At 45.4% G+C, this 22,637-nt stretch overlaps 1 protein-coding gene across 1 annotated transcript in view; it reads right to left on the bottom strand.

The window, feature by feature from the left end:
* Positions 1-22,637, bottom strand: part of LOC112256541 (peroxidasin) — a 95,388-nt gene that overhangs the window by 5,969 nt on the left and 66,782 nt on the right. The window contains exons 10-19 of the mRNA XM_024429861.2: positions 21,325-21,597; positions 19,839-20,114; positions 18,271-18,383; positions 17,684-17,840; positions 16,887-16,995; positions 15,168-15,325; positions 13,131-14,137; positions 12,460-12,956; positions 12,221-12,355; positions 11,861-12,069 (exon numbers count right to left, since the gene is read on the bottom strand). Coding sequence (XP_024285629.1) covers positions 11,861-12,069; positions 12,221-12,355; positions 12,460-12,956; positions 13,131-14,137; positions 15,168-15,325; positions 16,887-16,995; positions 17,684-17,840; positions 18,271-18,383; positions 19,839-20,114; positions 21,325-21,597 — 2,934 coding nt within the window. The remainder of the gene's footprint in view (positions 1-11,860; positions 12,070-12,220; positions 12,356-12,459; positions 12,957-13,130; positions 14,138-15,167; positions 15,326-16,886; positions 16,996-17,683; positions 17,841-18,270; positions 18,384-19,838; positions 20,115-21,324; positions 21,598-22,637) is intronic.

The following is a 22,637-nucleotide window of genomic DNA, read 5'->3' as shown; positions in this document are numbered from 1 at the left end:
CTTATTCAACGTTCTGACTCCATAGCGTGGAACGCAGGCCACGTAGCCTATTTCTATACGCACTGAGGCGCGGGGGTTACTATAGCAAAATCGTCTGGAACGTAGGACACAGACACATGGAACTCCGACGTAATCAGGGAAATATGAATCAAGGAAATGTTACATTTAATTAAATAAACAGAACTTCTACCTGATGAGACTTGCGAACGTTCATGTGCACTATAAACATCGCGCCCACTCAGAGCAGGGGAACAAATAGTTGGCTAACTGGAAATGTATTGTAGACTTATCAAACGTGACACAGAAATGTCGACATGTTGCAATAAACGGTACGGGGATGGAATGACGACACGATAGCAATTGCTGTAGTATTATAAATAATATAGATTTACCACATAGGGCCTATGCATTTAAACGTGTGAAAGCAATATCAAACATTTCAACAGAATCAAAAAATAACTCCACTGGCGTGAGTTTGGAGAGCCGTGCCAATGGTGCATCTCCACCAAAGTAATAATTCATTTTGATAACAAATTCTAAATGCAAGCTTCATAAGTAAACAATCAATTTCAAGCAATTGTCACATACCAAAAGACCAGTAGGTAAAAGCTAGCAATTGTTGCCCCATTGGTAGTGGGCTTAAAGTTAATGTTCTTGATCACCCAATTTTTTTTGGAGCTGTATATTTATTTATTATGGCAATCCTCTCTCCCTACAATTTGACGTTTTCCTTGCACCAGATCCTGTGCTGATTGACAGTTTGCTGGTCCAATCAGAGTGCCAAGTGTGTATTTCACTAGCCAATCTGTTCAGATATAGATGTTGGGCGATGCTGCGGCTACTGACTCTGGCTGCGTGTAGAGTAATCCACGAAGACTCTGGGCAACAAAATGAGTGACAAAACATTGGTATGATTCTGATCAGATAGCTAGCAACAGTGACAGGAAGCTGCCATGTGGGGAATCATAGGTGGCTTGTTTCAGTTAGTTGTATCTTGTTCTCGATACCATATGTTGTTTAGAGGTCTTTTGAATTATACCATGTCTATGATAATAGGGGGAAAAAATCACTAGTTAGCAAACTAACAACTGTAGCAATGTATTTGAAAGACAAGTGCTTATTGTGAAAATGCATTTACTCTGTCCTCTTCTCCTCTGACCCTCTCCACTGACAGGATATTCACTGTTTATTAGCTTGTCTTTTCCCATGTTCATTTGTGAAGGCTAAATGAATCCAGGGTCAGATCCAAGAGAAGAAAGGAAAACAATCATCTAAGGATAAGAGACACAGAGCACCCTTTATTAAAGCAGAGTCATATATTTAATCCCAAAATCATTAGGTCTGGCTCTTAAATTCTCAAGGGGAATTATCTGAGCTCATAGCAAAGACTGATTAAACTAGTTGGCTGTTGTCCAATGCTGATTTTGATACTCATTTTATATTCATAAAATGGCATTCTTGACTTGATTTCTGACATTTGTTCATTTCACTATTAATTGATGAATTACCATATTACAGTCTACATGTTTCAAGCAAACCACCACACTGTGCACAAGAACGCCAAGGTAACCTGTCTAAATGACTACCGCCCCGTAGCACTCACATCTGTAGCCATGAAATGCTTTTTGGCTAGTCATGGCTCACATTAGTACCATCATCCCAGAAATCCTGGACCCACTCCAATTCGCATACCGCCTCAACAGATCCACAAATGACGCAATCTCTATTGCAGTGGTTCCAAAACTTTTTCACTCAGGCCCCCCTTCCAGCATTGGGGAACATCCCCTTATTTCTTCCAATTCTAAACATTTTTCCATGGGGTGCAGAGAAAATGTTGCAGTTTTAAAGCTCATTTTCTTGCAATTCTATACATTTTGCCATGTTTAATTTGTATTCATATGATATTTGAGTGACTCAAACATTACAACAAAATCTATGGGCTAAAAAACGATAGTTAAAAAAATATATATATTTGCAAATTTATTAAAATAAAAAAACAGAAATACTTTATTTCTGGGGAAGGCGACTAAAACATTTCTGCAACATTGAAGGTCCCCAAGAACACAGTGGCCTGCATCATTCTTAAATGGAAGAAGTTGGAACCACCAAGAATATTCCTAGAGCTGGTCGCCCAGCAAAACTGAGCAATCGGGGGAGAAGGGCCTTGGTCAGAGAGGTGACCAAGAACTGAATGGTCACTCTGACAGAGCTCCAGAGTTCTCTGTGGAAATGGGAGAATCTTCCAGATGGACAACCATCTCTGCAGCACTCCACCAATCAGGCCCTTATTGTAGCGTGGCCAGACGGAAGCCAATCCTCTGTAAAAGGCACATGACAGCCCGCTTGGAGTTTGCCAAAAGGCACCTAAAGACTCTCAGACCATGAGAAACAAGATTCTCTGGTCTGATGGAACCAAGATTGAACCGTTTGTCCTGAATGCCAAGCGTCACATCTGGAGGAAAGAAAGTTCACCTTCCAACAGGACAACGACCCTAAACACACATCCAAGACAACGCAGGGCTGGCTTTGGGATAAGTCTTTGAATGTCCTTGAGTGGCCCAGCCAGAGCCCAGACTTGAACCTGATCGAACATCTCTGGAGAGACCTGAAAATAGCTGTTAAGTGACACTGGGAATGGGAGAAACTCCCCAAATACAGGTGTGCCAAGCTTGTTGAGTCAAACTCAAGAAGACTGGAGGCTGTAATCGCTGTCAAAGGTGCTTCAACAAAGTAAAGGGTCAGAATACTTATGTAAATGTGATATTTCAGTTTTTATTTTTTACACATTTGCAAATTCTAAAAAACATTTTTTGCTTTGTCATCATGGGGTATTGTGTGTAGATTCATAAGGGAAAAATAAATGTAATCCCTTTTGGAATAAGGCTGTAAGATAAACAAAATGTGGTTAAAGTCAAGGTGTCTGAATACTTTCTGAATGCACTGTACATGAGAATGCTGTTCATTGACTACAGCTCAGCGTTCAACACCATGCTGACCTCCAATCTCATCACTAAGCTAAGTACTCTGGGACTAAACACCTCCCTCTGAAACTGGATCCTGCCCCCAGATGGGGAGGGTAGGCAACAACACTTCCACCACACTTCAGGGGTACTTCAGGGGTACTTGCTTAGTCCCTCCTGTACTCCCTGTTCACACACGACTACGTGGCCGCGCACGATTCCAACACCATCATTAAGTTTGCCCGATGACAACACGGTGGTAGGCCTGATCACTGAGGATGATGAGACAGCCTAAAGGGAGGAGGTCAGAGACCTGGCAGTGTGGTGCCAGGACAACAACCTCTCCCATTCACATCGATGGTGCTGTAGTGGAGCGGGTAGGGAGCTTCAAGTTCCTCGGTGTCCACATCACTAAGGACCTATCATGGTCCAAACACATCAACACATTCGTGAAGAGGGCACAACTCCCCTCAGGAGGCTGAAAAGCTTTTTCATGGGTCCCCAGATCTTCAAAAGGTTCTACAGCTGCACCATTGAAAGCGTCTTGACTGTCTTTATCACCACTTGGTAAGGCAACTGCTCGGCATCTGGCCGCAAGGCACTATAGAGGGTAGTGCATACAGCCCAGTACACAACATGCCCAAAAGTATATGGACACCTGCTTGTCAAACATCTCATTCCAAAATCATGGGCATTAACATGAAGTTGGTCCCCCTTTTGCTGCTATAACAGCCTCCACTCTTCTTGGAAGGCTTTCCACTAGATGTTGGAACATTGCTGCGGGGTACTTTCTTCTATTCAGCCACAAGAGCCTTAGTGAGGTCTGGCACTGATGTTGGGTGATTAGGCCTCGCTCGTTCCAATTCATCCCAAAGGTGTTCAATGGGGTTGAGGTCAGGGCTCTGTGCAGGCCAGTCAAGTTCTTCCACATCGATCTTGACAAACCATTTCTGTATGGACCTCCCTTTGTGCACGGGGGCATTGTCATGCTGAAACAGGAAAGGGTCTTTCCCAAACTGTTGCCACAAAGTTGGAAGCACAGAATCGTCTAGAATGTCATTGTATGCTGTAGCGTTAAAATTTCCTTTCACTGGAACTAAGTTGCCTAGCCCGAACCACGAAGAACAGCCCCAGACCATTATTCCTCCTCCACCAAATTGTACAGTTGGCACTATATATTCGGGCAGGTAGCGTTCTCCTGGCATCTGCCAAACTCAGATTCATCCGTCGGACTGCCAGATGGTGAAGCGGGATTTTCACTGCTCCAGAGTCCAATGGCGGCAAGCTTTCCACCACTCCTGCTGACGCTTGAAATTGTGCATGGTGATCTTAAGCTTGTGTGCGACTGCTTGGCCATGGAAACCCATTTCATTAAGCTCCAGACAAACAGTTGTTGTGCTGACGTTACTTCCAGAGGCAGTTTGGAACTCGGTAGTGAGTGTTGCAACCGAGGAGACGATTTTTAGCACTTGGCAGTCCCGTTCTGTGAGCTTGTGTCTCTTACCACTTCACGGCAGAGCCGTTGTTGCTCCTTGACGTTTCCACTTCACAATAACAACACTTACAGTTGACCTGGGCAGCTCTAGCAGGGCAGAAATTTGATGAACTGATTTGTTGGAAAGGTGGCAACCTATGACGGTGCCACGTTGAAAGTCACTGAGCTCTTCAGTAAGGCCATTCTACTGTCAATGTTTGTCTATGGAGATTTCATGGCTGTGTGCTCGATTTTATACACGTGAGCAACGGGTGTGCCTGAAATAGCGAAATGTACACATTATTTTGTATATATAGTGTAGATCACTGGGGCCGAACTCCCTGCCATCCAGGACCTCTACACGGTGTCAGGCGGTGTCAGAGGAAGGCCCTAAAAATTGTCAAAGACTCCAGCCATCCAAGTCATAGACTGATCTCTCTGCTACTACACGGCAAGCGGTACCGTGCTGAGCAGTTAATCAAAAGGCTACCTGGACTATTTACATTGACCCCATTTTGTAATGTTTTTTTAGTTGTTCTATTTTTGCACTGACTCAATGCACACTCACTAGACTCACACTCACAGATAACACACATAAAACACACACACGCTCACACACACACATACTGACATACACACAAAACACACACGCCACACACACACACACTGCACACACACACACACACACACACACACACACACACACACACACACACACACACACACACACACACACACACAGACACACACACACACACACACACACACACACACACACACACACACACACTTCATACTCTGTTTATTATCTATCCTGATTGCCTAGTCCCTTTTACCCTTACCTACATGTAAAGCTCTATTACTGTCACACCCTGACCATAGTTTGCTTTGTATGTTTCTATGTTTTGTTTGGTCAGGGTGTGATCTGAGTGGGCATTCTATGTTGTGTGTCTAGGTTGTCTGTTTCTGTGTTTGGCCTGATATGGTTCTCAATCAGAGGCAGGTGTTAGTCATTGTCTCTGATTGGGAACCATATTTAGGTAGCCTGTTTGGTGTTGGGTTTTGTGGGTGATTGTTCCTGTCTCTGTGTTAGTTTGCACCAGAAAAGGCTGTTTAGGTTTTCACGGTACGTTTTGTAGTGTTCGTGTTTATCTTTTTATTAAACATGAATCAAAATAACCACGCTGCGCTTTGGTCCGCCTCTCCTTCAACTCAAGAAAACCGTTACAATTACCTAATTTACCTCAACTACCTGGTACCCCCGCACATTGACTCGGTATTGGTTCTGCTTGTATCTAGCCTCGCTATCGTTCTTTTATTGCGTTACTATTTCCTTATTTTTGCAAATATTTTTCTTACTTTTTAACTCTACATTAATGGGAACGGGCTCGTAAATAAACATTTACAGTATTCGGCGCCTGTGACCAATTAAATGTGATTGACCAAAGGGTAGAGGACAAGTGGGGTGAAACATCCCCCACATTTAACATTTTTGTCATTTAGCAGAGACTCTTTTCCAGAGCAAATTACAGTAGTGAGTGGATACATTTTGTGTATGTGTTCCCTGTGGGAATTGAACCAACAACCCTGGCGTTGCAAGCACCATGCTCTACCAACTGAGCCACATGGGACCAGCACAACACAGTATCCACCTGAATACAAACGTTTTTTTTTTAACTCAGTGCACCTCGTGCCTTCAGCCAACATATTCAAATGATACAATGGAAAATGCACGGCGACTGGAGTGTGTCTCACAGTAGGGAGTAAATAGCTTATTATGTGTAATAGCCTACTGCTCGCAGAAGTCCTGTATTCTCACCCAGCCACCCAGAATAAGAGGCTCAGAGTCATCCACTCAGGGGTTCGTTGGAGGGAACATTCAGCTGCTCTCCAAATATGAAAACCTCTTGTGCACCCCAGACATTACTACCGCATGCTTTGGCAAATTCAGTAAATTGGTGAATTGGCTGCACTGCTCGTACATCTGACGACACGTTAACCAAATAATGTGGATGAAGCGAGACAAACTCCCACTGAAAGCTCTCAAATGTGTACCTACTGTCACCCCATTGTATCCTGCTGGGTTAGTAAATAGAATCCTGGGATAGAATGAACAACATCAGGGCTTTAACTCTCAATATAATCTCTAGCCCCTACAATCACACGGTAATGTCTCTTAAAAATCCTGGCTATGTAACAGCAGTTCTGTGGTCAGATGGTAACAGGGTACAACAGAAGAGGTAGCTGATTCTCTTCATCTCTCAAGACAAACACACTACCAAAATCAGCTAAATAACCCATTGCATTTGCTCTGATGTTGATCAAAGGTACATTTGAGCCACTAATCAATTCAAAAGATACCCAAGCCCTGCCCTAGTCAAAGCCCATTTTCACTGTGAGAAGATGAAGCCTGGAGATATGTTAATTATTTCATCTCTTCACTATCTTATCTTCCTTGATGTTTTCACATGACAGCAGTCATACAGATACCACTATCAATCAGACAAACGCACAATGTCAAACTTTTGTAAATGCTGTTTAAAACACTGTGGGGTACTGACCAATGATTACACACAAAGCCCAGTCAGGTGCCTCCTAATCCAATGTTAGCACAACACGACAGAGAACTGGACCCTTGTCCTGCTGCTTCTGACTACACGTTCCACAGAACTAAACGTCGGCACATTGACACTGTTTATCCCGAGTACCAGTTTTGGTAGCGGTCTTTATTTGTATGCAAGATGGAAGAAGCATGTTCTAAAAATCATTCCATTCTGATGATGTCAAGGAGAAGAGGAAGTTGACTGAAGAGGTTTGTACCATAGCCACAGTCCACAAGTGTGTAACACAGCATCAACCCAACCAAGCCCAGAGACTCCCAATTCCCACAGATCGCTACATTGGAACAAAGCCACATAGAAAGACAATACACTAGAGCTGTATTCGAATACCCATTCTAACATACAGTATACTACATACTTAATGAGTATATACTACATATATCATATACTATTAGTTAATTTAAGTATACTGTAAACTAACAGTATCCTTTCAGTTGAGCCTACTAGCTCGTCGCCTGTCTACCGGAAATTGATGCTGTTGCTATCGTTAGGATCTACTTTTCAGAGAACAAACTCAACGGATAATATGAAAGATTTAACCTTTTTGGGAAAGGGGGCAACATTTTCACTTTTGGATGAATAGCGTGCACAGAGTGAACTGCCTCCTACTCAATCCCAGATGCTAATATATGCTTATTATTATTTGTATTGGATACAAAACACTCTGAAGTTTCTAAAACTGTTTGAATGATGTCTGTGAGTATAACATAACTGATATGGCAGGCGAAAACCTGAGAAAAATCCAACCAGGAAGTGAGGTTTGTAGTTTTTCAAAGTTTGGCCTACCGAATACACAGTGTCTATGGGGTCAAGTTGCACTTCCTAGGGATTCCACTAGATGTCAACCGTCTTTAGAAACTGGTTTGAGGATTCTACTATAAAGGAGGGGCTCATGAGACCTGTTTGAGTCAGTGATCTGGCAGAGTGTCACAGCCTCGTGGCACGCGCTCCCGACAGAGTTAGCTCTTGTTCCAGTGCTTTTCTTCAGACATAGGAATTCTTCGATTGGAAGATAATTTATGTTTTATGTTAAAAACATCCTAAAGATCGATTCCATACATCGTTTGACTTGTTTCTACGACCTGTAACGGAACTTTTCGAGTTTTTGTCTGGACGAAGTGCTTGCGCCTCATGAAGATGGATTACTGGGCTGAACACACTAACAACAAGTGGCTATTTGGACATAAATGATGGACTTTATGGAACAAATCAGTCATTTATTGTCGAACTGGGATTCCTGGGAGTGCCTTCTGATTAAGATCATCAAAGGTAAGTGAATATTTAGTGTTATTTCTAACTTCTGTTGACTCCAAAATGACGGCTATTTCTCTGACTGGATTGGGCGCTGAGCGCCGTTCTCAGATGATGCTTTTTCAGAAAAGTTTTTAAAAAATCTGACACGGCAGTTGCATTAAGTCTATCTTTAATTCTGTGAATAACAGTTGTATCTTTATCAATGTTTAATATGAGTATTTCTGCAAAATCACCGAATGTTTTGGAATCAAAACATTACTGCACATAACGAGCCAATGTAAACTGAGATTTTTGGATATAAATATGCACATTATCGAACAATACATACATGTATTGTGTAACATGATGTCCTATGAGTGTCATCTGATGAAGATCATCAAAGGTTAGTGATTAATTTGATCTATATTTCTGCTTTTTGTGACTCCTATCTTTGGCTGGAAAAATGGCTGTGTGTTTTTTTGACTTGGCTATGACCTAACATAATCATATGTGGTGCTTTCGCTGTAAAGCATTTTTTAAATCGGACATGGTCTGTAGATTAACAAGATGTTTATCTTTCATTTGCTGTATTGGACTTGTTAATGTGTGAAAGTTACATATTTCAAAAAAATATTTTTGAATTTCGCATGCTGCCTTTTCAGCTGAATGTTGTCGAGGGGTTCCGCTAGCTGAACGCCTGCTCTAGAAAGGTTAAACCAAGTTTATTCTGTTCAGAGGGTCAATACAGCTGCATTAGACAAAAACATGGTTTCACCCGTGGTAGTATAAATAACTCACTTTGGGTGGAGTCTCCTCGGTATCACTAAACATTGCATCATTATTTCTACGCAGAGAGATGAGTGATATGGGCCTTAAACGGTTCTTCCCCTTATCAGTACTGCTACATGTGATCATTTTCCCTGCACTCAGCCTCTCCCAAGCGTCATTATGGCACCCCTCATGTCTCTATTATACCTAATGATTAATAATATAAAAGGCTCAGAAACCAAACCTATCACTATGCAACCTCTTGCTAGCTAGTTACTACTAGTTAATACTTAGATATTTTACGACTTCGGGTGTGTTCTTAAATTCAATCTGGAGTGCCAGAGTGCGCTCGTAAATTCAGAGCATTGTCAGATTGTCAGCATGTAAATTCTGAGCGTTTCGCTGTCGGAGCGCACACTGGACACTCACATCGAGGAGTAGTGTTGATTTGAGCGTTCTGACTTTCAATCTAACGTTGGTTAGCTTGCTAGCTACTTCCAGATACAAATGAACCACTCTGACCATTTTATTCGCCCTAGCAGAGCTGGTTAGGCAGTTTTCATGTTATCCAGAGCATTGGTGACTGTAACTGCGCTCGTAAATTCATTATTCTGCACTCTGGTACACTCAGATGAAAGTGCTCTGAAATCGAATGAATTTGCACCTGAATGTCCATTGAGAACACACAACGAGTATACCATTTAGCTAAGCTAAGAATGACGGGAATAATCAAATAAACATTGGGTAGTTAGTTAGCCTATAGTTAATATACTGGCAAGTTTGATGCATAAGTAGCCAACTGACGTTAGCTATCAACATAACGGTATATACTACTGTAATGATATGCTATGTGGTTCGTAAGGACAGCCTACCTAACAAATTGTCAGCCAACATAACGTGTAAGGTAACTTATTTGAAAAGGCAATACTTGACTACATTGCTCAACATCTTCTTAACATTTGTTAAAATTAGTTAAAGCAATTCATTTGTATCTCTTGTACTTCAGCTACATATTTTCCACCATTTTCTTCAAATCTGAAAACGATGTGAAGCCACGCCCATTTCCTGAAGAATAGTATTATGGGCCCTAAAGTACAGGAAAAGTGTCCTCTGCGCGTAAAATACATATTTTGGGGAATTTAGTTTGACACCTGGGAACTTTTGGCATACTAACTACAATTGAAGTCGGAAGTTTACATACACTAAGTTGACTGTGCCTTTAAACAGCTTGGAAAAACACCAGAAAATTATGTCATGGCTTTAGAAGCTTCTGATATGCTAATTGACATAATTGGAGTTAATTGGAGGTGTACCTGTGGATGTATTTCAAAGCCTACCTTCAAACTCAGTGCCTCTTTTCTTGATATCATGGGAAAATCAAAAGAAATCAGCCAAGATCTCAAAATTGTAGACCTCCACAAGTCTGGTTCGTCCTTGGGAGCAATTTCCAAATGCCTGAAGTTACCACGTTCATCTGTACAAACAATAGTACGCATGTATAAACACTATGGGACCACGCAGCCGTCATACCACTCAGGAAGGAGAGGCATTCTGTCTCCTGAAGATGAACATACTTTGGTGCGAAAACTGAAAATCAATCCCGGAACAACAGCAAAGGACCTTGTGAAGATGCTGGAGGAAACAGGTACAAAAGTATCTATATCCACAGTAAAACGAGTCCTATATCGACATAACCTGAAAGGCCGCTCAGCAAGGAAGAAGCCACTGCTTCTTCCTTGCTGAGCGCCATAAAAAAGCAAGACTACGGTTTGCAACTGCACATGGGTACAAAGATCGTACTTTTTGGAGAAATGTCCTCTGGTCTGATGAAACAAAAATAGAACTATTTTGGCCATAATGACCATCGTTTTGTTTGGAGGAAAAAGGGGGAGGCTTGCCAGCCAAAGAACACCATACCAACCGTGAAGCACGGGGGTGGCAGCAACATGTTGTGGAGGTGATTTGCTGCAGGAGGGACTGGTGCGCGTCACAAAATAGATGGCATCAAAAAGAAGGAAAATTATGTGGATATATTGAAGCAACATCTCAATACATCAGTCAGGAAGTTAAAAATGGGTCTTCCAAATGGACAATGACCCCAAGCATACTTCAAAGTTGTGGCAAAATGGCTTAAGGACAACAAAGTCAAGGTATTGGAGTGGCCATCACAAAGCCCTGACTGCAATCCTATAGAAAATTTGTGGGCAGAACTGAAAAAGTGTGTGCGAGCAAGGAGGCCCACAAACCTGACTCAGTTACACCAGCTCTGTCAGGAGGAATGGGCCAAAATTCACCCAACTTATTGTGAGAAGCTTGATGAAAGCTACCCGAAACATTTGACCCAAGTTAAACAATTTAAAGGCAATGCTACCAAATACTAATTGAGTGTATGTAAACTTCTGACCCACTGGGAATGTGATGAAAGAAATAAAAGCTGAAATAAATCATCATCTCTACTATTATTCTGACATTTCACATTCTTAAAATAAAGTGGTGATCCTAACTAACCCAAAACAGGGAATATTTACTAGGATTAAATGTCAGGAATTGTGAAAAGCTGAGCTTAAATGTATTTGGCTTAAGGTGTATGTAAACTTCCGACTTCAACTGTATATCCATACTATGACCAATAAGCATACTATATAGTCAATTCACGTCACAAATAGTATGGTAGTGTGGTTAGTATGAGTATTCCAACACAGCTTATGTCTATGGCAAAATGTAGTGGACTATCTAGGGAAGATGGAGTCCTTCAAGACACAGCATCAATGTGAATAACATGTTTTATATTCCATGTGACCCACCTTCGCAGCAGTCCTGCCACATGCGCAGGTCAATGTTGGGGATGTCATCACAGCTGCCGTATCCGTGGGGCAGCTCTGCCACGTTGAACACGTCCTGCTGGATACGGGTGATGTTGTCACCGTTGTCACACAGCACCCTTGTCAGAGACGCCTGCTTCAGCTGGGTCAGCTGGGCCGGGGTGAACACACCTGGGTTTTCATACCAAAACCTGGTAGCACCAGGAGGAGGGAAGGTTACACTAGTTATCTGTAAACACACCATAATCACAAAGGCTACCCTTCTGTAACTATCTCATCCTTCTGAAAGGGAGGGAAAAAGTAATCTGACTAGAATTGGTAGCTGAGGGGATGTGAGCTCACCGGTCCCCGTCTCTGAGTCGTTTGAACTGGGCAGCCAGCAGACACATAAGGGTGGGCCCCAGCCGGCTCCCAGGGACTAGGTCCTCAGCCATCAGAGCAGGGAACAGGTCGATGTTCAGGGGAGTGCCGTATAGCCTGGAGAGAGAGAAAAGTACAGATTGTTTTTGATAAGGTAATACAGTAATTTAACCTTGATTTATCCAGAGGTGAGTTTCCTGAAAGCCTCATAGCTAACATACCTCTGTAGCTTCTCCCTGACTTGGGGGTTCTTGATCTCGTTCCTCAGGTCATCAAAGCTCTGTGCTGAGGTCAGGTTACAGAAGGTCCGGTAGTCGTTGTAGGGCGGTATACCGTGATCCCTTCCTCTCTGGATGTTCATGGCGGCCAGGTCCAGCGCCACGGAGTGGGCCATGGAGAACAGCCTCTCCGTCAGCTCCGTGTTCAACAGCTGGGTCGACACGCGCATCTTCCCCGCCACTCCGAACAGGCCCCGCAGCAGGGGGTCAATGCCCCCTTCGTTGACGATGCGGAAGGGAGAGAAGAAGGCGCGGTGTAGGGAGATGTGGCCTTGGGGGATGGGCTGGAAGTTCTCATCCAACCGGTACAGGATGGGGTTGATGAGGGTGTGTCCGAAGCGGAAGGCGGCCGTGGCGAAGGCGTTGAGGATGCCGGCGTTGACGTTGGGGTTGTAGCCGCGGTAGTCACCAATCAGCTTCATCCCCGCATCACCCAGGACCTGAGGGAGGGGGTGAAATCATCATCATCATCAATATTATAGTCAACATCATACTTTTAATTACTTACAGACACAGTACCTTTCATCAATCTGAAGACCTTTCACAAAACCCTATGTTAGAGTATGAGAAAGAAGTTGATTTATATTATGAGGGAGAGAAGTGCAGGATCTCACCTTGGGCAGCCAGTGATTGTAGGTGATGTGCTGCATCTGTGCGCCAACTATCTTCCTTGCTTCGTGGTAGATGGTGTCTCCGTCCCAGTGTGGGTTGAGTCGGAGCAGCTCTGTAGCCACGCGGTTGTGTTCCCTGAACCACACTGTGTGCATGGATGTCAGACCCAGCTGCTCGTTGGCCCTGTGGTCTCCGGCCAGAAAGCAGGGGATGGGGCTCTCGTTCTCATCCCTCATACACTCTGTCGGGGGCCCCGTGGCGAACGGTAGCAGGGGCTTCCCAGAGCGTTGGACGATGCCCTGCCTCAGCAGACCCCTCTGACTGGCCAGGTCGCGGACCTCCTCCGACTCGTGTCGTGAGCTGCCGTACACGTTGGACGCGTCGATGTATGACGTCAGCTGGTTGATCTGTTCCCGTGGAAACACGCTGTTCATGAGGAGGGACGTCATACCGCTGCCGCAGACGGGGCTAGAGCGCACAAAGAACATGCAGCGCGCTCCGCTGCGCGCCTGCCGAGGGTCCCCCGGGGGGAACTGGATGGGGAAGCAGGGTGCGTCGTTGGTGCACACGTTAGTGCACAGCTGGCCGTCGGAGAAACGTGACTGGCTGAGGGCGGCAACGGTGGAATCCAGATCGTGGTCCAGGAACTGCCCCCATTGCATCAGCATGTGGGTGTAGCGGTCATCCGGGGTGACGGTCTCCGTGCCGATCATGGTGGTGGAGACGAGGCGGGGCAGGGGCAGGGCATGGCCGTGCTGCTGCCGGCCGCTGGCGCCGCGCGGCAGGTTGAAGCCGTTGTCGTAGACCGACTTGAGGAGGCGCTGGAAGGCGGTGAGGGAGGCGCCCCACATGGGGTGCTGCAGGTTGTTGCAGGTGCCGTCGTGGCTGCGGTACTTCTGGTGGAAGCAGATGTCAGAACAGTTGTTGAAGCGGCGGTGGGCAGTGCAGCCTGATAGGTTAGCGATCACATCCAGGAAGTGAGGGGACACCAGGTCATTGTAGCGGAACGCTGGGGATGGAGGCAGGGAAAAGAGGTTTTAGTCAGGATATAAGGCTGTGTACTACACTGCTACATTAACGTTATATTTCCAACTAACAGAGGAGACTGCTGATTGCAGCATGTAGGCTATTAATGTTTGCCCTGGCAATCTAAACCTGCATCCTGAGGGCACAGACTGGAGTTTTCCTCTGACATGTCCTGACTCGCTGGGACATGTCAGAGCTACAGCTCCAGTGTGTGTGTGTGTGTGTGCCTTGTGTAGCTCAAATCAATGGGGAAAAGTGAGACTTCCTGTCAGCAGTCAGCTAGCGGAGCAAACAGTAACACCCACCACGACCCCTCCCATCGCCCACATAATCCCACCTCTCTGGTCACTCACAGAATCGATCCAGCCATACACAACCTGCAGGGTAGCAGTGCTGGGGGTGTGCCAGGTCACATAGACATAAACCAAACAGGCTACATTGTTTTTGCTGACGGGCAAAAGTTAGGGGCCAGTGTAACAATGAACACTTGACTGTTATCATAACCAGTGAAAACACTGTGCCTGCCTCACTCTCTGTCTCTCTCTCTCTCTCATCTGATGCCTGTAGCACCACAGGGTCCACTGGGCCTTACATCAGACAGTGTTCTCCACTAACTCACACAACTGGTCCATTGAGCCGGCATGGCTGTTAAACCTTAGCCACATTAACATGAGCATTTTATGTACCATAAATCCTTAATATGGAGGACCAGTCTCCTTGTTTGGGTCATTGGACACCTCATCTGGACCTGCCAAACCTGGGATGGCTTTCACCCGTGGCAACTGACCACATTCGGCTGCCATTATGCAGGATGACGCATGAGTAGTAAAATACTTTATGACCATCCAGTCAACTGCTCAGTGGTTATCTCACTGGCCCCGGGTCAGAAAGAGAAGAAAATGTAATGCAGATGTCTAACACATTGATCTACATCCAGGGATGTTTTCAGAATCAACCTAAAGTAGCACGGAGACGGTCATCTTTACTCCATAAGGCTGTGTCTGTTGTCTCACCTGTGCCATTGGTGTCGACCATGAGGCCTTGGTTGACGTGGTTCTGGATGAGGAGCAGGGTCTGCTCGAAGATCTCCCCCGCCCGAGCCTGCTCCACCGTGTAGGGGTCCCTGGGGTAACGGAATAGGGCGAGCAACTCGCCAGGGGTACGAGGATTTCTACATTGAGATGGGGAGAAAGAGACAGAGACACAGAGAGAGAGAGAGAGAGAGAGAGACAGAGAGACAGAGAGACAGAGAGAGAGAGACAGAGAGACAGAGAGACAGAGAGAGAGAGACAGAGAGAGAGAGAGAGAGAGAGAGAGAGAGAGAGAGAGAGAGAGAGAGACAGAGAGACAGAGAGAGAGAGACAGAGAGAGACAGGGAGAGAGCGAGAGAGAGCGAGAGAGAGAGATTATTACAGTATCACTCACCATGGAGAACAAATAAACGTCTGTTTACAGTAATGCTTCAATTATAGTTTTACAGAGTTATTATTTCTGACTTGTTTGCCATATGCTGATTTCTGTGTATCCTGCGCCTGCAAGTCTTTAGGATAGAGACAAAGAGATGGAAATGTTTACATCCCTTATTTTTTCTTGCCAGGGAAAACAACTCTAATCTGTCTAACAGGAGTGAATGGTGAAAACATCCTTCCTGATCCAAATGACATGAGCAGATGAAAGACTTCAGACAAGCACAGTCAATAAAACTCCTCTCAACACGCACATTCTCCGCACCGATAACAAACGGGTGGGAGTGAAAAAACTAAACACTAGCTAGTTGATCTCATAATCCATCTCAAGTATAGGTGTGTGAATAAACCTGCTTTCACTTCCTTATATGGGCATCACATTTCTATCATACCATCCCAATGACTGCATCGTTATTTATGAGGTGCTTTGAACGAAGCCTTCATAAACCATGGCACGGACACACAAACACACACACACACACACACACACACACACACACACACACACACACACACACACACACACACACACACACACACACACAGATGCACGCAACCAAGCGCATACACACATTGGGTCAGTCCAAGCCAGGCAGGGCAATATCATGTGCTTCCTCTACAGGTGTCACATCTAACCCCAAATCAAAACCAATGGCTATCGTTGAGAGGCATACATGGCCAATGAAGCAAAGCACATTCCCGTTTCCTCCTTAATAACAACTCTTAAAATAAATAAGTAGTATTTAAAGCATCCAAATCAAAAATGTTTGATATGCTAGTCATACTTTTGGTAAAAAGCCTTCAAAGGATCCCTGGACGTGCCAGCCAGTCGCAGAGCACAATGACACGTGACATAGAACTCACTGAGCTCTGTGGGCCCAGAGGCAACTTCTCTTCCTGGGCTTGTCATTAGAACAGAGCTGGAAATCCCCAGCTAACTGGCTGTGTGTGTGTGTGTGTGTGTGTGTGTGTGTGTGTGTGTGTGTGTGTGTGTGTGTGTGCGTGCGTGCGTGTGTGTGTGTGTGTGTGTGTGCGTGCGTGCGTGTGTGTGTGTGTGTGTGTGTGTGCGTGCGTTTGTGTGTGCGTGCGTGTGTGTGTGTGTGTGTGTGTGTGTGTGTGTGTGTGTGTGTGTGTGTGTGTGTGTGCCTGCGTGTATGGAAACATGCTCCTGTTAAACACATCATCAGTTCTGAATTGATAACGCAACGAAGCTCAGTATCATAAGTTTGATTCCAACCTTCGGCCTAAAAAAGGCAATTAACTTACCCATCAAACAGATGCCTCCTGGTGGATTCGATGGCACTGTCCACGTTGCGGATGGCCTCTTCAATAGACGAGGTCACAAAGGTGTCCCCTTGCCTACTCATTGGAGGCACTGCAAACAGAGAGGCACTGCTGTCACAACCAGTTTAAAAATCAACAAATACCGATAATAAAACAATAGAGTGATAGAATGATCAGATGTTTCAACTGCATATGTCATCCAGTGTGTCATGGGTCACGACAGCATGAGTTACCATGAGTTCAACTAAAGGTTTTAAAATCCTCTACCTGGACAGCAAGTTAACTGGCTGATTGCCCCATATAGGGCTGGGCACAACTGTACATGTGTATCGCAACCCTGAAGACTGGAGAGAACAGAACACATTTCTGGCAGACTCTAGTGTAGTTCTATAGCGTGCCATGTAAAACATTGAGTGTCTGACGTGTGGGCTGCAGACCTGTCCAACATCAACCCATTATGGTCACAGTTCACTGGCAGCACGCTAGCTCGCATCTGCCACAAGACAGCACGCAGGCAGGCCATGGCAAATAAGCAACACTGGGGCTAGAGCTGAGGAGTAGGCCCAACCCATAGTGTTACATGTTACAACAACTGCAGTACAGCCATTACAAAGCCTTGGCTGGGCGAGTGGTAGGGTGAGTGAAGGCTTTGGGTCTTGCCCAGCAAAAACACATCTGAATCAGATGTGTTAGAGCAGGGCTGGAACCAAAGCTTGCAGAGCCTATAGTTCTCCACGACTACTGTTAGCATAGCTTAGCATACTCTAGCTATGTCTTACCTAGGACGGTGAGCACCATGGTGGCGGACTGGTAGCCAATGGGGTTCCGGGCGACACACTCGTAGCGTCCGCCATCGGCTAGACCCACGTCCTTGACCTCCAGGAAGCCCTCAGGGGCGATGTGGAACTTCCCACTTTCCGTCACCTGGATGCCGTCCTGCAGAGTTGCCGGGACAGACGGGAGTTGAAAGGTAAGGAGGTGTGTACTAGTGTGGGGTTGTGGGGTCAAACAGGGAACAACATTGCCAACAAAGGCTCACAGTAGGGGAGTGTCTTGAGTTACAATGCCAAAGTCATAGAGTCTGTCAGGCCTGACTGGGTTGGGTTATATGGAGTCTATCTAATCAGTTTGGGCTACATGGCTGTGATATTCTAGACTGTACAAAATAACATTTTACATGCACATATAATCATATTGGGAAAGTATCTAACAACCATTTCCTGATCTGAGCAGCCTGCCCTCCTCACCCTTCCCTTTCCCCATCCCTCCTCTCCCCCAGGCCCCTGACTAATGCTAGCCTTGTTGCCGCGGCAGTGGGACAACAGTGTTGCCATGGTGACTAGTAAAAGGTGGCCAGGTGTCTAACCTTGTTCCAGGTGAGGACAGGCTCGGGCTGTCCCTGAGCTCTGCAGGGAATCTGGACGTCCGTGCCAGACTCCGCAGTCACGTCCCTTGGAGCATTTGTGAAAACAGGCGTTACTGATGATTCAGAAACATGTGTTAATGACTACATCAACGCTCGCAGCAGCTCACAGTGCAGTGCAATCAATCCCAATGCAGTGAGAAAACACTTTATCCTCCAAAAGTTCACGCACTCCCACACACACTGACAGATGCAAGCACACGCCAGCAAGCACACAAACACACGCACACTCTTTCTTCCTCACATGTTTAAGTTCCACGTCCTATTAAATCTCTGTTCTAATTACATGAACAGGGGCCGGAGGTTTTTCATTCACACACAGCACTCAAAAGGTCAACTCGCATCCAAGGCATGGACAGTCTACACAGTGTGTCCCTGTGAACATGGATTAGACCACTGATCTCTCACACACAGCTGGGGAGGTGCTTTTCCTCTTCCCAGTAAACATTCAAACTCCCCAATGGCGGCCCGTGTAACCCCTGCTGTTAGCCACCTGGTCATGGGAAGATACCATTCCCCGTTTGAGGAAAGACCTCTAAACTCTGAGGGATCCTGAGGTTTAAAGCAGATGAATTGTTCCCAAGCTATCCATGTAGACTAGGAAAGTCTAGGCTAGGAAACACTATAACGGTCTGAACACACCCTATCATGTCAGGCAAAATATACACGTACGTCAATGTAGCCAACGAGCCGTCTTTCTCCCTGTCTGCTTAAAGTGTGTCTCTTTCTGGGTCTGTATCTGCTTGTGTGCGTCTCCCTCTCTCTCTGTCTCGCTCGCTGAAAGTCGCACTGTGTCTAAGCAGCAATCACACACTAAAGTGTTGCTCAGAGGGTTGTCTTGGGGTTGTGTGTAAATGCTTTACAGTGTTGTAGGCCATTATATAACATGTGCTTTTCTGCATGTTAACAGCCATTACTAGATGGAAAACATGGTGCCATCTGGGATTACAGAGCGCCATGCTTTCTTGCCCCGCTCTGCTCCACGTCCCACTTACAACTACAAGCCTGTCATTTCTGTTCGAGAGAGAGAGAGAGAGAGAGAGAGAGAGAGAGAGAGAGAGAGAGAGAGAGAGAGAGAGAGAGAGAGAGAGAGAGAGAGAGAGAGAGAGAGACCCAGCCATATGTCTGTCACTAGCTTTTAGTACTATGTCGAGGCATAGTTTCTCTGATTGCAGGCTGAGATGTTGTGTATCGTCGCTCGCACCCTCTCGAGCTTTACTACCCTCGACTCCTTTTAAAGAGCCTATGAGCGCTTGGAGAGGCCCTTACAACAATACATTAAAACCCTTTTCCCGCCCAGCCTACATAAAGGCGCAGTATAAATTATCATGTCACAGATGGCATTCTCCTGATACTTGTCAACATAGACATAGTGTCCTTGGATGTTTTGAAAAGTGCTTCAAACAAAATGTACTATAATTACCATTCTAGACCCAATTGTAATTTAATTGATTCCTAATTCAAACATCAGTCCTGATCCTGTTAGGGTATAGAGTAGAGGTCTGTTTCACCTCTCTGCTGGATGTTAAGCTGTACGGCGGTGCGCACCGTGCCCAGCGGGCTGACGGCCTGGCACTCATACTGGCCCTCATCTTGGGGCGCCACGCGGGCGATCCTCAGCGTGCCCGAGGAAAGGACCAGGTGGCGTCGGTCCTGAGGCAGGGGGCTGCCCCCTCGCGTCCAGGCGATGACGGGCTGGGGGTAGCCGCTGGCCTCACAGGTGAAGTCCACCGTGTGACCCTCCAGCACCAACTGGTCATGGGGGGTCACTGTGAACTGGGGGGTCGCTGGGCAACAGGAACGGCAGGAGAGTTAGGCACAAACAAGTTAGATCGCGTTCTCTCAACATTGTGCTGTATAAGATGCCTGCAATTTACACCAGACACAAACATCTGTACCATTCAAATACAATTCACACTTATGGTTCCTCATTGAAGGCAAATGATAATGTACAGTTGAAGTTGGAAGTTTACATATACTTAGGTTGGAGACATTAAAACTAGTTTTTCAACCACCCCTCAATATCTTGTTAACAAACTATAATTTTGGCAAGTCGGTTAAGACATCTACTTTGTGCATGACACAAGTCAATTTTCCAACAATTGTTTACAGACATATTATTTCACTTATAATTCACTGTATCACAATTCCAGTGGGTCAGAAGTTACATACACTAAGTTGACTGTGTTAAACAGCTTGGAAAATTCCAGAAAATGATGTCATGGCTTTAAAAGCTTCTGATAGGCTAACTGAGTCAATTGAGTCAATTGGAGGTGTACCTGTGGATGTATTTCAAGGCCTACCTTCAAACTCAGTGCCTCTTTGCTTGACATCATGGGAAAATCAAAAGAAATCAGCCAAGACCTCAGATAACAAATTGGAGACCTCCACAAGTCTGGTTCATCCTTGGGAGCAATTTCCAAATGCCTGAAGGTACCACGTTCATCTGTACAAACAATAGTACGCAAATATAAACACCATGGGACCAAGCAGCCATCATACCGCTCAGGAAGAAGACCCGTTCTGTCTCCTAGAGATGAACGTCCTTTGGTGTGAAAAGTGCAAATCAATCCCAGAACAACAGCAAAGAACCTTGTGAAGATGCTTGAGGAAAAGGGTACAAAAGTATCTATATCCACAGTAAAACGAGTCCTATATCGACATAACCTGAAAGGCCGCTCAGCAAGGAAGAAGCCACTGCTCCACAACCGCCATAAAAAAGCAAGACTACGGTTATTCTGACATTTTACATTCTTAAAATAAAGTGGTGATCCTAATTGGCCTAAGACAGGGAATTTTTACGAGGATTAAATGTCAGGATTTGTGAAAAACTGAGTTTAAATGTATTTGGCTAAGGTGTATGTAAAATTCCGACTTTAACTGTACGTTGTTGCTTAATATCTTGGTCCATATACACCAAACAGTCAAGAAACAACAGAAGATTACAAACAGATGTTTGCGACTCTCTCTAAATGCTGACTCTACCGTGCTGCTCACCCTGTACGATGATGTGAGCGGTGGCGTGGATGGTGTCCACGTTGTTGGAGGCGAAGCAGGTGTACTGCCCTCCGTCTGCTTGCACCACGTTCTGGATGAACAGCCCCCCAGACGGGGTGATGTTGATACGGGCGTCGGTGGGCAAGGGCGTGCGGTCCCCCTTGGTCCAGGAGACCCGGGGCTGGGGCTGGCCTGTGGCGCTACACTCAAGGGTGATACTCTCCCCCACCAACACCTCTGTATTCTGGGGCTGGATCACAAAACTGGGCCGCGCTGGGGGGGGAGGAGCGACAGAAGGAAGATTGAGACAAAGTATCTAAGAGATAACATAGGTGGAAAGAAGTCTATTCTTTCCTACATAAATCCAAGAGTTGTTCCCGACCACTTGATCTGACCAGGAAAAACATACGGCTCTACACATATCATCGGTCAGGTGTGGAGGAACCAATGAGAAGGAAGCACAGAGCACACTTACATAATACAGCCCACTCAGACAAACTCTGATGATATCGGACCCCTCCCCCGCTGCTACAGTGGGCCCGGGGCTATAGGAAATATGTACACTGTCTGTACTATCGTTTTAAAATCACAGAAACAGGAAACAGTCAACAGCTGTTCTCAGAGCAGTTTGTAAGTAGAGTCGGCCCAGCAACCATCCGTCACCCGGACAATGACCCCTGGTCATCTGGAGACAGCCAGGCTAATCTCTCGGGGTGAAAGAGGTCGTCGGGGGAACAAATGAGGTTGTTTAGGGAAATGCTTTTCTCATGGAACGCAGCGTGATTTGTTCGCCCGGCAGCTTGTTGCGACCTCTAAATTATTTGACTTTTGACCTAAATGGCAACCACACTGTTCTCTACAATATGCACACAGAGGTATGGTGATTGCTGTTTCAACCCCTGCTGTTTGAGCTCTCTCCATTGAACAGAATGCTTTTTACCACACACATGTTCTTTCACTGAAATGGACCCTGTTTCAATACAATGAGACTTTGTTGAAGCAAATATAATTGGATAAAAGAACGCCGTACAGTGTTGAGCTTGCAGGAAGTGACTACTTCAGGGAAAAGACAAAGGAAGGACATTTAAATATTCCAACATGTTACATAATGTGAGAGATTGGTATTTGGTATTTTATTAGGATTCCCATTAACTCCTGGGGTCCACACAAAACATGAAACATGACGCGGAACATTAATAGACAAGAACAGCTCAAGGACAGAACTACATCAATACATTTTAAAGGCACACATAGGCTAAAGAGCATCTCTTTATTATGACTAGACCTCTCCCCATCTTTACAACCATTGCATC

The sequence above is a fragment of the Oncorhynchus tshawytscha genome, linkage group LG08, assembly GCF_018296145.1.
Source record: "Oncorhynchus tshawytscha isolate Ot180627B linkage group LG08, Otsh_v2.0, whole genome shotgun sequence".
Classification (NCBI taxonomy): Eukaryota; Metazoa; Chordata; class Actinopteri; order Salmoniformes; family Salmonidae; genus Oncorhynchus; species Oncorhynchus tshawytscha.
This window is presented reverse-complemented; position numbering and strand designations above follow the sequence as displayed.